Source organism: Phyllobates terribilis, unplaced genomic scaffold, assembly GCF_046119375.1.
Source record: "Phyllobates terribilis strain yellow unplaced genomic scaffold, ASM4611937v1 Scaffold_5__5_contigs__length_657084704, whole genome shotgun sequence".
In the NCBI taxonomy this organism is placed as follows: Eukaryota; Metazoa; Chordata; class Amphibia; order Anura; family Dendrobatidae; genus Phyllobates; species Phyllobates terribilis.
Genome location: NW_027362765.1, coordinates 77,697,357 through 77,712,345, shown reverse-complemented (window position 1 = coordinate 77,712,345; position 14,989 = coordinate 77,697,357). Strand labels below are relative to the sequence as shown.

Below are 14,989 nucleotides of genomic sequence, written 5' to 3'. Positions count from 1 at the left end.
GGAACACAAAGGTTATAGAACACAAGGTTCTGACGGAGCCACATGTGATGGTGAACTTGAAGCCCTATCGAATTCCTGAGGCCTGACGAGAGTTGATCTCCAAAGAAGTGAGTCGTATCCTGAAACTCTGGGTCATTGAGGAATGCAAGAGTGGTTGGTCAAGCCCGATTGTCCTGGTCCCAAAACCCGATGGTGAATGGAGATTCTGTAATGACTACCGGAAGTTGAATGAGGTCTCCAAATTCGACGCATATTCGATGCCTCGTGTCAATGAGCTGATCGAGAGACTTGGGCCAGCAAGGTACATAACCACCTTGGATTTGACAAAGGGATATTGGCAGATCCCCATGTCATAGGGAGCCAAAGAGAAGACTGCGTTTTCTACACTGGACGGATTCTTCCAATATGCCCCTGCCACCTTCCAGAGAGGCATGGATCGAATCCATGCGCCCCATAAGAAATACGCCGCGGCATACCTGGACGATATTGTAATCTTCAGCCCAGACTGGGAAAGTCATCTGGAAAAGGTCCAGGCAGTGTTTGATGCTCTAAGGAAGGCGGGGTTTCCAATAAATCTTGAAAAATATGCCATGGGGAAAGAAGAAGCCAAATACCTGGGATATGTAGTGGGTAGAGGCGAGATCAAATTCCAAATTACTAAAGTGGAAGCAATCCAAACCACAGAGCCTTTCTGGGTGGACTGCAGAGGCGGAGGTGGCCTTTCAAGAAATGAAAGTGGCCCTGTGTAGACAACCGGTTCTGGTTGCCCCCGACTTCAAGAAAGAAGTTATTCTCAAAACAGATGCCTCAGATGTCGATGTAGGAGCAGTCCTTTCCCAGGAGATACACGGGGAGGAGCACCCTGTTCTCTACCCGAGCAGGAAGCTGTCCTCATGTAAGAATTATTCTGTCATAGAGAAGTCGTGCTTGGCCATAAAGTGGGCGGTGGACACATTACGGTACTATCTGTTAGGACGAAAGTTTACATTGGTATCCGACCATGTGCCACTCAGATGGATGAGGGAAAAAAAGGGAAAAAATACTGAGGGCACCCGCTGGTTTATAGCCCTACAGGATTTCAAGTTCCATGTAGAACATAGAGCAGCGAAGCTACATGGTAATGCCGATCCACTTTCGAGAATCCCCTGTCTAGTAGTAGAAGGTAGAAGGCAGAGGGGGGAGGTATGTAAGTTGGCTAACAGACACTTAGTTAATGGGAGATATGTATCACAGAGATGGCTGTCCTTTGTGATGTAACCCGGAATATTGCTCTAGTGCACATAAGCACTAAGAGGACTGTTTGGTGCACCTGGAACCGGGTTACTGGTAGTTGGAGAGATGGGCTGGTCTAGCTACCCAAATACCTCATCTTTGAGTATGGTTAACCTATAAAATGGAGGCCGTTGTTTGGCACATTATCTGTGTGTTTGGAGAGAGAAGGTCTCCTGTGTGTTGTGGTCTCCCAACTGATCCAGTGAACACTGAATGCTACCCAGCCTGTGTGCCCACAGGACTGGCTAACCAGAGACTTTGCTTTAAGGACTCTTTACTTTGTTTTTGCCTGAACTAACATCTGTTTGTATTCCTTTTACTTTTCCCTGGTTTATGAAGTAATAAACCGAGATGAACAATACCATCCATGCACTTAATAGCCTCTGTCTGTACTGTACACCTACAGACTGCCGACCAGTTCATGTAGTGGTATGTGCATACCCTATTTAGTATATTATGGCTGTATTATACAATATAATTACATTTTAGTTTTTGTGTCTCCCCTATTTCCTCACAGACTGTAAGCTTGCAAGCAGGGCCCTCACTCTTTTTGATATCTGAGTTATGCTTTTTCTGTAACGTCTTTATTGTCTGTACAAGTCCCCCCTTAAATTGTAAAGTGCTGCGGAATATGTTGGCACTATAAAAATAAAAATTATTATTATAAAACTCTGAGGAAAGTCTGACCGAAATCACTGATGAAACTCAGTCAGTTTTAATTGTACCTGAAAAAAACTGAAATGTGAATGAGCCCTTAGCTAGTTGGAGGTTATAGTAGATTCTGTCAGGGTTTCACAAGGACAACACCGGGGAGATCACGCAATATCTTACCGATGCCGTCACTCTGTCTGGATTTCGTCAGGGATTCACGAGGACATGATCCCGACTACTCGCTACGTAAGTATTGGCAAGCGACCAGTGAGCATATGGCGTCACACCTCAGGATTCCAACGCATGGAATATGTATGTACGCCCCCGTACGGTCACTGTCAGCTTCACTATAGACCAATCATTAATATTATTCGCTGCCACCACGTGGCAAGTGATACTATTTTTTCCGATATGATTTTACCTTTCTTTAGAGACCACACACGGCGTAGCTGCGATCCATTATTCTGGTACTTCTGCGCTACAGCTCCCTAGAGGGGCATACAGCGACGGAAAAATATCCATAATGTTCCCTAGCTGACCCGGTCACTAAAAATATAGGCCCCATTATTATCGGAATTAAGGAACTTGAGCTATTCCATATTTCATATCGGTGCCAGACGTCCTGGGAACCTCTATTAAATTCCCTTTGACGTCCTGGGAATAGAACTTCCTCAGCTACATGTAAATTGTCGCAAGCCTGTGTCTAATTATCCCGAGTCTGTCAGGGGAAAATACCCTCGCATTTTAATTGGGTTGTAGCACCTTTTGGCTGGCATTTGTTTACAAGTCACTACTGCTGGGTGTGTCAATTTGCATAGGAGCAGATGGTCCAAGTGTTAGCTCTTGGTCCTTTGACAATTACTATAGGGGAGGGGGAATGAGGGGTTTGGGAGAAATTGATAATACTCTCTTAATATCTCCATGACAGATTCTATAATTAGGAAGAAGGACAGAATAGTTTGTCACCAATAGCGCCTCAACCGAATGGTTTCCTGTCTCCCTAGTGCCAAGGATCAGTATGGTTGGAACGGGATGATAAATTACTGCAGGGGGCTGGTAAAGGTCCAATTGTCATGGTCAACATGGAAATCAATGACCGAATAAAGTGATAGATAGATGATCCTTGAAATTAATTTTAAGATTTAGGCTGCAAGCTGAAGGGAAGGACTTCCAAAGTAATATTCCCTGGAAAACTGCCTGTGCCATACACAACACAATAAAGACAGAGGGATCTTAGGAGCTAAATGCATGGCTTAAGTCTTGGTGCAAAGCTGAATGATTTGGGTTCCTTAAGCAGTGAGCTGACTTTTCATTGGGGTACAATCTGCATTCTGCAGATAAATTGCACCTGAATGGAAGATGGTTGTGAAGACCCGGGTCTTCCGTGGGCGTAACACTACTCAGACAACACAGGGTGCGGGTAAAACAGCGTGGCAATACTTTATTGAACCACAAAGAGAACAATAAACACACAGAACAGTCCCAGCAAATACCCAAGATGGTACAACATTTCAGTCTCACCCTTCCTTCTCCGCCTGCCTGGGATAGAACAGCTGCGACTTTGGAGACTTCCAGGGGCCAACTACCTCAACCAGTGGCCCCCGCTTCTGTCAGGCCCCCACAGAGAGGAGGTAGCAGCAAGCTTAGGAAGCTAGCAGGCCATCGAGGTACAAGACCAGGAGACCTAAGGGTTCCACCCTGGGCTCTACGAGAGTCTCCATAGGGCCAGGCGACTGGTGGGTCCCTCCTGGCAACTCCAAATGCTCCCATGGGTTCTAGGCGACCGGTGGGTCCCTCCTAGCAACCCCAAAACAACATATCCATGAGGCCAGGTGACTTCTTCGTCCCAACCCTGGTCTCCCCAAAAGTATCCATGTCTCTCTGATGGTCAATGGAGCAGATCCGAATCTTTCCAGTCATGGCCGGTACCCTTAGGCTAGAATCATATAGAATTCAAATCTGTGTCTCTTTGAATGCCATGCAATCCATCTGCTGTCCTGAAGGATGTCTCTCATTCTTCTTCTAAAGTCTTTTTGATGTTCCTTGATTCTCTGTCCCAAGTCTCACTGCTACAGAAGCACATGTCCTTTCTGCTTCTCTGGGCTCAAGTCTGACTCCTACAGAAGCATATCTCCATTTTTAAGTACACATCCACAGGTCAAGGGTCATTAGTCACATGTCAGAGGTAAGAGTGCAGGGCTCAGCTATCATTGTTTGAGATAATCTATTTACATAGTTGGCATCACTGGGGCTATTGTAAATAAACTTTCGGCTGACTTAGTACAATTTGTCATTAGCATAGTAAACATGATTGTTTCCAGATGAACAGAATTCAGCATTCAGAGTTATACAAATACTGGTCTGTCCACAGCCACGGAGATACACATATATTTACAAGTCAATTTAAACACAATAGTGTATTTCTCTTGGATTAACAAATCTAATCGTCTGGCTTAGAAAGATTTTAGGCTGTATCCTCACAATGGTCAAATCAATTTTACATAAAGTCCCCTCAAAAGACAAGGGAGCACTGCCTCCATCTGGAGAAAGAAAGGTTTATTCTCCAGAGGAGACACGTCTTTACTTTGAAAACTATTAATCTGTAGAACAGCTGACCTCAGACCTTGGTCACAGCAAGAACCATAGATGATTTAAAAAAATGTTTTAATGCTTTATTAGTAGACAATAACATAAATTCTTATGTAATTGTGTAAAGTTCTTTTGTGCATTTTGGTTCACTATAAACAATTCGGAGAGGGGGGATGGATTAGCTCTTCTAGGACAGGCTGGATCATGCATTATGGTGGTACACATACCCCTTTCCTTTATCGTTTCTCATCCCTCAGTTGAACTTCACTGAAATATTTTTGCCATTCTCTTATACCTGGCATCTCTGGAGTCTCCTGTGCTAAATAGGCAGCGACGTTATGACTTTGTGACCTTGTCAACGTCGAAAACGGTAAAGATGCTGGGAGCCAGAAGATGCCAAAATGGCTCACGGAAAACCACATCAGTGACGTGATCAAAGAAGTTGACTGGAGCTATTTCCTTATAGATTGTAGCTTGTGAGCAGGACCCTCCCTCCTCCTGTCACGGCTGAGCTGTGCGTTACTTTGTGTTGTCTTTGATCTCTGTACATGTCCCCTTAATTGTACAGCGCTGCGGAATATGTTGGCGCCATAGAAATAACATTATTATTATTACACCCATCACAGCAGAGTCCTGCAGACACTGAGACCCCTGATCATGTGACCCCTGACTCCTCCCCTCCTGTGACCTCATCACAGGTCCTGTGTGCACAGAACAGCCATATATCCAGTGTGCGGCTCTGCAGGTGGAGGTATGTGGAGATTCCCCATTACTATTAACCCCCTCAGTGCTGGTGACCTCTCTACTCTCCTTCCCATATAACTTACTGATGGAGGTTTCTTCTCTTTCTCTGGAGCCAGAGCTTCTGTTATCTCCCATAGACGATGAATAGAGAGAAGTGCACACGTCTCCTGGGGAAACCTCTCTGATTTTCTATATATATATATCACTTGTTTCTTCAGGTGACATTTATAATTGCGGCTGTTATAATTAATGCCTCCTGTAAATCCCCCTCATGGCCGCTCCCCGGACCCTCCAGTGTCATCGCTCTTTGTATCTCTGCCGGTCTCCTCCATATTTCTGGAGTGCCTGTGACCTGAGCGGCTCCTGTAGTGATAATCTCCACCGCCCCCCGTGTAGACGGCAGATTCTGGGGGACGGACATAAAGCACATGACGTTCAGGCCGCGCTCCATCTTTATGACACATATCCCGCTCTCAGCATCTTCATCATCCTCGACTTCTGGTATCAGTGACGGAGCTGCCTTCATACAATATTACATGTTCCAGTCCATACTGTCACGCCAGTGACTCGCAGAAGAGGTAAGTGCCTCCTTGCTCACTGTGGCCACAGCTCTGCTCCCCCCAGACTTGGAGACTGCTCTGGAGTGATACCTGGTGACTACAGGTGGCCAAGCCTATCCTCACCCACTAGTTATTACCCGGTAGTCACTTAGTTATGCACCTTCCAGGGTAAGCCCGGCTCGTGGCTCCACACCCACCAGTGTTGCACATACAAAGAGAGAATACAAAATCGACACATTATATTTCCTCATATGTTTACCCCTATTGTCACGGGTTTATCACGAAAGAGAAGGGCCAGAAGACCACGCTGTCTGATTTCTTGTACTCCTGCACTGATTAGAATCACTTCACCTTCATATTAAATGGTGCAGGTTTCTGCTAGCAGGGCAGGGGTTAATCTGTTCTGTTTTGAGCTCCTGGAAGCTTTTCTGCAGTGATGCTCTCAGCTGTTCAGGGTTAGCCACGCTCCTCTGCTATATATATTCCCTTCTAGCATGCAGACATTGCCAGAGTTAGTTCAGTCTACCTGATTCTGGAGCTGGATTTTTGGTTGTTTTGAGGAAGTGTTTTTCTATAAACTGTTACTTGGTGATTCATCTGTCTGCATCCTCATCCTCTCCTATTTTGTTTTTTTCCTTTACTTCCCGGTGTTCCACTTTTTTTTGTGAGTGCATATTTGTATGATTGGTATTTTCATTTATCCCTGTAAGTCTTCCCTTGTTAGTCTTGTTTGTATAATCCTATACATTACAACTCCCCACTTTCCTGGGTGGGGTTGGGGACAGAAAAGGGCTGATTCAGGATATCAGTAAAGCACGTGGCCCCAGCGTCTGCACCTTCAGAAGTAATCCGGGAAGCAGGGATAGGTAGGGTGCCTTTAGTGAGAGGGAGAGAGCACCTAGACCTGGGATATCTTGCAACTGTGCCGTGATATCTATTTTGTCCAATAATTGTATTGTTACATGGGATTTTTAAGATGTTACATTGCCATTTATCTCCCATTCAGGTCTCTACAATATCGGATCCTTTCAGTGCAGATCTATATAAGAGAATTTTCCTGAGTGACCCGTCAAGGATGGATAGGGACAAGATGGCAGAGAGGATATTACACCTCACGCTAGAGATCCTCTTCCGGCTTACTGGAGAGGTGAGAGATTCTGATGACGTCACATTACATCTTTCTTATCTATGGGAATAACAGATGGACAGAACTGGAGAAATGAGGACTCTGAAAATGTCTGTAGTGAGATATATTAATGTGTCTCTCCATAACCAGGATTACACAGTAGTGAAGAAGACCTTTAGTGAGCGCTGTCAGGCCCCTGTGTCTGAGGGATGGGAAAGACCCCTGAGCCCAATGTCAGGCCATCTACCTCACCCACTGATACATGAGGACATCAATGACCAGAAAATCCTAGAACTCGCTTACAAGATGATTGAGCTGCTGACTGGAGAGGTGACACTGCTGGGACATTATAGAGTAACGATATGAAGGGATCAGGGGGATGACGGTATCATTGTATGTGTCAGGTTCCTATAAGGTGCCAGGATGTCACCGTCTATTTCTCCATGGAAGAGTGGCAGTATTTAGAAGGACACAAAGATCTGTACAAGGACGTCATGATGGAGGTTCCCCAGACCCTCACATCACCAGGTAATAGACAAGTCTAAATAAACACGTCCTATATGTATGCAAAGAATGAATTCAGTCCCTGTATGTGTTTCCTACAGATCGATCCTGTAAGAGGACAACACTAGAGAGATGTCCCCATCCTCTTCTTCCACAGGACTGTAAACAAGAAAATCCTAATGTTCCTCAGGATCATCAGGTAGATGGAAAGAAAGTGTCATGATATCTCCCCTATGATGTGTAGAAGGCTTTGAAGGTTTTGCGTTCAGTCTTGTTTTATCCACCAGTATTGTACTCTGAATGGCCAGTTAATTAATGACACTGGTTCTTTCTTAATTTAGACTTTCCGTAGATAGAAATTAGACCAATGACCCCTGAGTGCAGCAGAAAATTAAGTGATCATTTTCAGTGTGAATCCACATTAGAATGAAAAACGAGAGTAATCTGAGCAACTTTGAATGAGGCAAAATCATGGGTGCTAGGCTCAGCACCAGTATTTCAGAAACTGCCTGCTTTGTGGGATTTATACAAGCTTTTGTATCAGGAGTATACAGAAGAAAAACTGCCTTTTAAAGGTGATCATGAGGATGTAAACATTTTGTCAAAGAAGATACCAAAAACCTTTCTTGGGGACACGGGGTGCACAGTTAATACAAAATTGAAACTGAACCATAAATAGAATAGGAAATTCAAGTGAACTGATCATTTCAGTCTGGTAAAGAGTAATCATACGGGGAATGTGTTCTGTACACATCCTGTGTTCTCTGACACTTGGATATGGATGTTTGGAAACTAGAAGTTACTTAAGCATTGTGGACGACCGAGTTCATCACTTGTTGGCAGCTGTTTACCCTGTGGTATATGGACAATGCCCCATGCCACAAGGCTTTGTAAAAAAGGTATCCAACAACAAATTTATGAGATTCTGATGGCCTCGGAGGTTTAATGCTCTACTAGATGGATGTCTCTAATAATTTGGCCGTTCAGTATATGTTTTATACTTGGTGGCGATGACAGGATAAAGCTGATCATAGACATTAGATGTCTAGATCTTCTCACAGTTTTCTGGTTGTGGAGGCTGCTGGTTAGAATTAGGAGCCGACAGGTTGGATTTATACAGGAGACCTGCAGCTATGTGATAACTACTGCTGTGATGTAATTTGTGAATTCATTATCTTTTCTATTTTTTCACGCAAATTTTACATCTGTCTGTGAATTTTACAATATTTGTTTCAGGGTCAAGATCTGACCCATATTAATACTACAGAGACATATGTGAGGGATGATGAGCGGTGTAAAGAGGAAATTCCTACAGATAACTGCACAGGTGAGTAGTAACCACTAAATACATGGTATCCCATGGGATTGCTCTGATTGAACCTCGTCTCCTCGTCTTTTTGGAGCTGATTTGTAATGCCCAGCAGTCGGGCCACCACCAATTTGAAACTGATGGTCTTTCTTAAGGACCATTCATCAATATCTTGTGACCGAACAACCCTTGTAAAACACATTTTAGCTGCAACCTTCAACTTAATAATGACCACGCTTTTAGGTTAATGTTAAAGGAGAAACTTTTGGACTTGCTCCTGTCAGCTGATTTCTTTTGTATATTACTATACTCTTGCCAGATAGTATTGAAATGATCAGAAACAACTATAGGAATATCAACTTCTACAGAAAAGAGGCAGACTTCATTGCAGAGCGTCTCTAGGTCATTCAACGAATTAGTATTTGACTGGCAGGTTTCAGCTTATGATAATAACTTGGTCAAAACATTGAGTTGGGTCATACCCAGAAGTCAGGCAGATGGACATCAAAGCAGGGAATGAATCATGAAGCAAGTCTGAAGCAAACTAAGGTCAATATAAGCAATAGGACAACCCCAATTTCAAATAAGTTGGGACGCTGTTCAAGATATAAAGAAAGCAAAAATGCAATAATTGGGAAATCTCTTATAGCGATATATTCTTCATAACAAAACATAGAAAACAGATCAAAAACTGAAGGTGTTATTTTTGCATTTCATTTGTAAACAGTTAAGTCATTTAGAAATTGATGGCAGGAACACATCGCAAAAAGTTGGGCCAAGGCTGTGCCTAGCATTGTGTAGCGTCCCATCTTCTTTTTACAACAGTCTGTAAGTGAAGGAGTTTTGTTGGAGTCTTGGGAGGTAAATTTTATCCCAATCTTGGCTGATTTAGGATTCTAGTTGTTCAACAGTCCAGAGTCTTCCTTCCCGGATTTTAATTCCATTATGCACCAAATGTTTTCTATTGGTGAAAGGTCTTGTCTGCACACGGCCAGTTCATCACCTGAACTCCTCTTCTGCAAATCCATGTTGCTGTGATGGATGCAGTATGTGATTTAGCATTGTCTTGCTGAAATATGCAAGGCCTTCCCGGAAATAGATGATGTTTTCATGGACCATATGTTTTACTAAAACCCCTATATGAAGGCTCTTTCACATTTACGTATTGGTCCCATTCTCATCCAGAAGAGTGGGACGATTTTCTCTCACTTGTCATCTGTGTGCTGTCCGTATGCAATCTTTTTTTTTTAACTCAGCAGCTATTGATCTTTTACAGTACCATTTTCAGTTTCCTATGCTACAGAATTGTAATGTATCAGTAAAAATCGGATTCCATACTGATGGTCCGTACGCCAAGCAATTTATTTTTCTCCTACTGTCCAATTTCGGAGTGAAATTGCAGCATGTTAGGAATTTTTTCTAATGCTGAATACAGCTGAGAAAAAATACGCTGATCTGCACTGCGTCATTGAATAACATTGATCCGAGAGCAATCCGATTTTTTAATCGGATTGTACTAGTCTGATTTATACATAATTATGAGCGTACCTTAATGCTCAGCATTGATAGGGCATTCCAAGATGTGTAATCTACACATGTCACAGGCACTAATGTAACCCTGAAAATATAGTAGTGTTCAAAATAATAGCAGTGTGTTCAAAAACATGACTTAAGCACAAAATCTTTGTACTAGTTTTTATTTCCATGCATTGGGAACATTGCACACAGTTTTCTAATTCAAAACATGAAGAGAAATGTATATAATTTAAACTACTTTACAGAAAATAGCAAAAAAATAACATAGGGCTGTTCAAAAAAATAGCAGTGTCTGCATTTGTCTTTACAAACTCACAATATGTACTTTTTTTAGGATTTAGCATTTCTGTGAAACATTAACCTAATATTTAATTGTATAACCACAGTTTTTTAGAACTGCCTCACATCTATGTTGCATGGAGTCAACCAACTTTTGGCACCTGTCAACTGTTATTCCAGCCCAGGATGCTTTGACTACATCCCACAATTTTTTGGCATTTGTTGGCTTTGCCTCATAAACGGTATTTTTGATGTCACCCCACAAGTGTTCTATCAGATTAAGGTCCGGAATTGGGCTGGCCACTCCATAACCTCAATCTTGTTTGACTGGAACCAAGATTTTGCTCATTTATTGGTGTGTTTAGGGTCGTTGTCTTGTTGAAACACCCATTTCAAGGGCATATCCTCTTCAGCGTAAGGCAACATGACCTCTTCAAGTATTTTAATATATGCAAACTGGTTCATGATCCCTGGTATGCGATAAATAGGTCTGGCACCATAGTAAGAGAAACATGCCCAAATCATGATGCTTGTACCACCATGCTGCACTGTCTTCAGAATGTACTGTGGCTTGAATGCAGAATTTGGGGTCGTCTGACTAACTGTGGCCCTTGATTAAATCAGCTGTCATGTGTAAGGAAAGGAGTGGGCTCAGCGCTGGAGCCCATATCAAAGTCATGGACAAGACATATGACATAAATATATGTCATATGTCCTGAAGAGATTTCCATATCATTGTATTCTTGTTTTCTCTACATTTTATACTGCGTCAATGTTTTTGGAATTGGGATTGTTCGAGGTCTTTTGTTGCAGCCAATGTCTTCCTCAGTTTAAAATCTAATTTTACTACAAATTGTATAGACCCTTTAATTAATAAATGTTATAAAATGTTATTTAATAATATCAGTCGTTCCATTTTTGCCAGATGACTGTACCAGGAGCTCAAAGGAACATATGATATTTTCAGATGTTAAAGCAGATGACCGTAGTATAACACCAGATACATATGAAGAGTATGCCATTATCCAAGATATACCTCCAGCCTTTCACAGCAAAGATGTATCATCTGATCCCTTTCGACAGGTTCTTTCTACTGATTCATCACAAACTTTTAAACAAAATAAAAATAACCAAATGGATGGTAAACATCAAAAAACTCACACAAGGAAGAAGACACGTTTATGTTCAGAATGTGGGAAATGTTTTAGTCAGAAATCACATCTCATTGAACATCAGAGAATTCACACTGGTCAAAAGCCGTTTTTATGTTTAGAATGTGGGAAATGTTTTAATAAGAAAAATAATCTTGTTTCACATCAGAGAATTCACACAGGGGAGAAGCCATTTTCATGTTCAGAATGTGAGAAATGTTTCGCAGACAAATCAAATCTTGTTAGACATCAAAAAATTCACACAGGGGAGAAATTATTTTCATGTCCAGAATGTAGGAAATGTTGTTCTCAGAAATATGATCTTGCTAAACATCAGAAAACTCACACAAGGTAAAATGCATCTACATGTACAGAATGTGGGAAATATTTTTCAAACAAATCAAATCTTGCTACGCATCAGAGAGTTCACATAAAGCCATTTTTATGTTAAAAATGAGGGAAATATCTAAATTAAATCTTCTTAAATATCAAAACATCAGATTATTCACACAGGAGAAAAAAAATGTCATACTTACAATATGGGAAATGTTTTAACCAAAAATCTATTTTTGTTGAACATTAGAGCACTCATAAAGAAATAGCCATTTTTTAGTTTTTTTTTTGTACTAAATTGATAAATTGTACAAGGCACAAACATCAGTTACAATGAAAGTAAAGTCTTTTGTCATAAATGAGGGATGGAAAGCACCTTGAAGCATTAATTGATGATTCAGGAATATCTAAAATTATCATTAAGCATTTGTCATCAAAAATCAAATAGAATCTAAAGAACTCACCCATACGCTAAATGGGCAACTTGATAGAGACACCATTGTTGTTTTTGGCTGCAATTTTCCACAGAATGATTCTTAATGGGGTTTTCGGATTCATAAAGCCTATTTCAAAGCTGCAGTATGTTTTTAAATAAAAAAAACTATCCTTTACTCACAGTCCCTTGGTCCAGCACTGAGTCTCACACAGCTCTATTTTTTGCAATGTGTCTTCCAAGCAAAATTGGCAAAATGGGTGATGATATAAGGATGTCAGTCTCAGAAATGGCAATCTTAGTGTGGCGTTCTGCAAAGACAGGCGTCACAAATATCTGTTAACTCTAATGGTGTAAGAAGCCGGCTCTTCAGCCATTTTTACACACACACATGTAATTAGTATAAGGGTTATTGTGAAGTCTGGTGGGTAGCAGCCCCTGCAGGAGAACTACTAAGCCCAAGAGAAGCAACACTGGCATTGTGTGGTGCTGGACATCAAGGAGGCCAGCCAGTGCCTTTGCTGTGGGTTTTGTGGTTGGGACAACAGCGAAATCTGTGCAGTCGCATGGGACATAGTGTCGTGTGCAGTTCAAAAAGTGCCCAACTGCCAGATGACGTCAGTTAGGGATGAGATGTGGGATGTCTATGGAAGATCCTTAGTTGTCAGTGATGGGAAGAGAGCTGAGGTATTTTCCTGTTAAGCCTGAGGTGCTATGGATGCCAAGGTCCAGGCTGATAGGAGAAGTTTTAGTGTATGCATAGTGCTATATGCAGCGGGAATGAGGAGAGCTGCTACACATTGCCGGAAAAGAGGTGGGTTCATCACACCATGAGAGGCTGTTGGCTCTGTGTAATGAATAACTGTGGAGAGCTGTAATCATCATCATTATCAACTGCTCCAGTAAAAGCGAGTTTTTCTTCCTGTTGCACCTGAAGTCTGGACATTGATTATTGAGACGGGCTGATCCTGTATCCCTTCCACAACTTTCCCCTTTTTACTTTGTCGAGGACGGCTTCCCGGCCGGCGAGGCCCCTTTGACAGTTGGCCGCCATTATGCCCCGGCTCGGTGGAGGCCGACCCAGACAGAAAACTGGCGTCACAAACAGGATTGCAGCCTGCTGTGCCATCTACCTGAAGACCTGTCTCAGAATTGTGACACAGGGGCTAGTGAGAGACTGCAACAACAAAACAATGAGTAGTATTAACTCCAGGTTAGCTGTAAAAGCAGGTGATAGCCATGTCACACGCTAATAACGTACCCGCAGGGGAGGAAAGAGCGGATTACCGAGCTGGAGCTGCTAGTTCCCATGGCAGCAATACCACCACCTTCATCTTGCCACTCACCATGCAATATCATATCTGGTGCAACCTGGCTACCACAGTATAGCAGTGGTCCCCATGCTCAGCAAGAATTTAAGGACAGGATGCAGAATTTCTTTGAGATATACCCCATGGCAGAGGCACAAGAGTCAACTCACTGGTGCTGCACAGCAGGAGGCCAAATCCTGGCCCCATGCTACCAAACAAACTGTAGAAGCTGTGCTCACTAGGTTAAGAGACACCTTTGATACTCGCACTACAGCAGAAATTAAAATGAGGTTTTTCAGCTGCAAATAAAGACCTCGGGAGACTATAAGGGACTATGCACTAAATCTGCAGGGGGCCCTTAGGGCCATTCAGCAGACTGATCCTGGAAGCATCCGAGAGGCTGATAAAATCATAATAGAGCAGTTCATAGCAGGCCTCCTGAATGTCCCAAAAAAGAAAAGAGCCACTTTGAATGATATTCACACTGCTTGATTGTAGCAAAAAATAACAAATCTTTGATTCCAAAGCATATAGACATATAAATTTAAAAACAATTAAAAAGTACATATATCATGAAAACCTCGTCTACTGTAATTGTTAGAGACTCACGAATAGAGGAATCTGTAGCACCCTGAGGATTCGGCTGCTACAGGGGTATTACACCTCAAGCCAGAGGTGTGGTATTCCACTCCCGGGTAAGGATGGAGTGTGGGACTGAGCTCAGTAGGCTGCATGCACTACATACATCCCATTTCCGGGGGACAGAACTACGGTACTCCCACCAAGTATATGTGCAGGTACGACAGCGTCTGTCCCTGGCTGGAGTGGGAGGGGGGTGGAACATCCCAGTAGTGTAGGGGCAGATAGGGGGAGTACTCTGGGTAAAGCTAGGAGCTCATTGGGTGCTAGTCACCTGGGCTCACACATAGAGGGAGTATATATGGTGGGCACCATCTTAGGACAGGGTCTTTTTAGCAGAGGAGTTCAGCCAGGAGGGCTGACAGGGAGCTGTGGCTCCGGCTGGGCCCAGCTCCAGGGCCAAGCCTGCAGTGAAGAGAGAGGAGAAAGAAAGGCCCAGAGTGGAAGACCAGAGGGAACCCTAAGAACCCAGAATCAGACCAAAAAGGGTGAAGGGTTGGCGGACACGGGTACCGGAACCCGAACTGGTGGAGGCCACTTATCCTCAGCCAGG

General features: G+C 42.8%; 1 protein-coding gene across 1 annotated transcript in view; it reads left to right on the top strand.

The window, feature by feature from the left end:
- The first annotated feature begins 5,193 nt into the window (after nt 1–5,193).
- The window catches only part of LOC141272089 (oocyte zinc finger protein XlCOF8.4-like), a 198,167-nt gene continuing 188,371 nt past the window's right edge, over nt 5,194–14,989 (top strand). The window contains exons 1-2 of the mRNA XM_073682396.1: nt 5,194–5,263; nt 6,823–6,963. Of these exons, the coding sequence (XP_073538497.1) occupies nt 6,892–6,963 (72 nt within the window). The 5' untranslated portion in view covers nt 5,194–5,263; nt 6,823–6,891. The remainder of the gene's footprint in view (nt 5,264–6,822; nt 6,964–14,989) is intronic.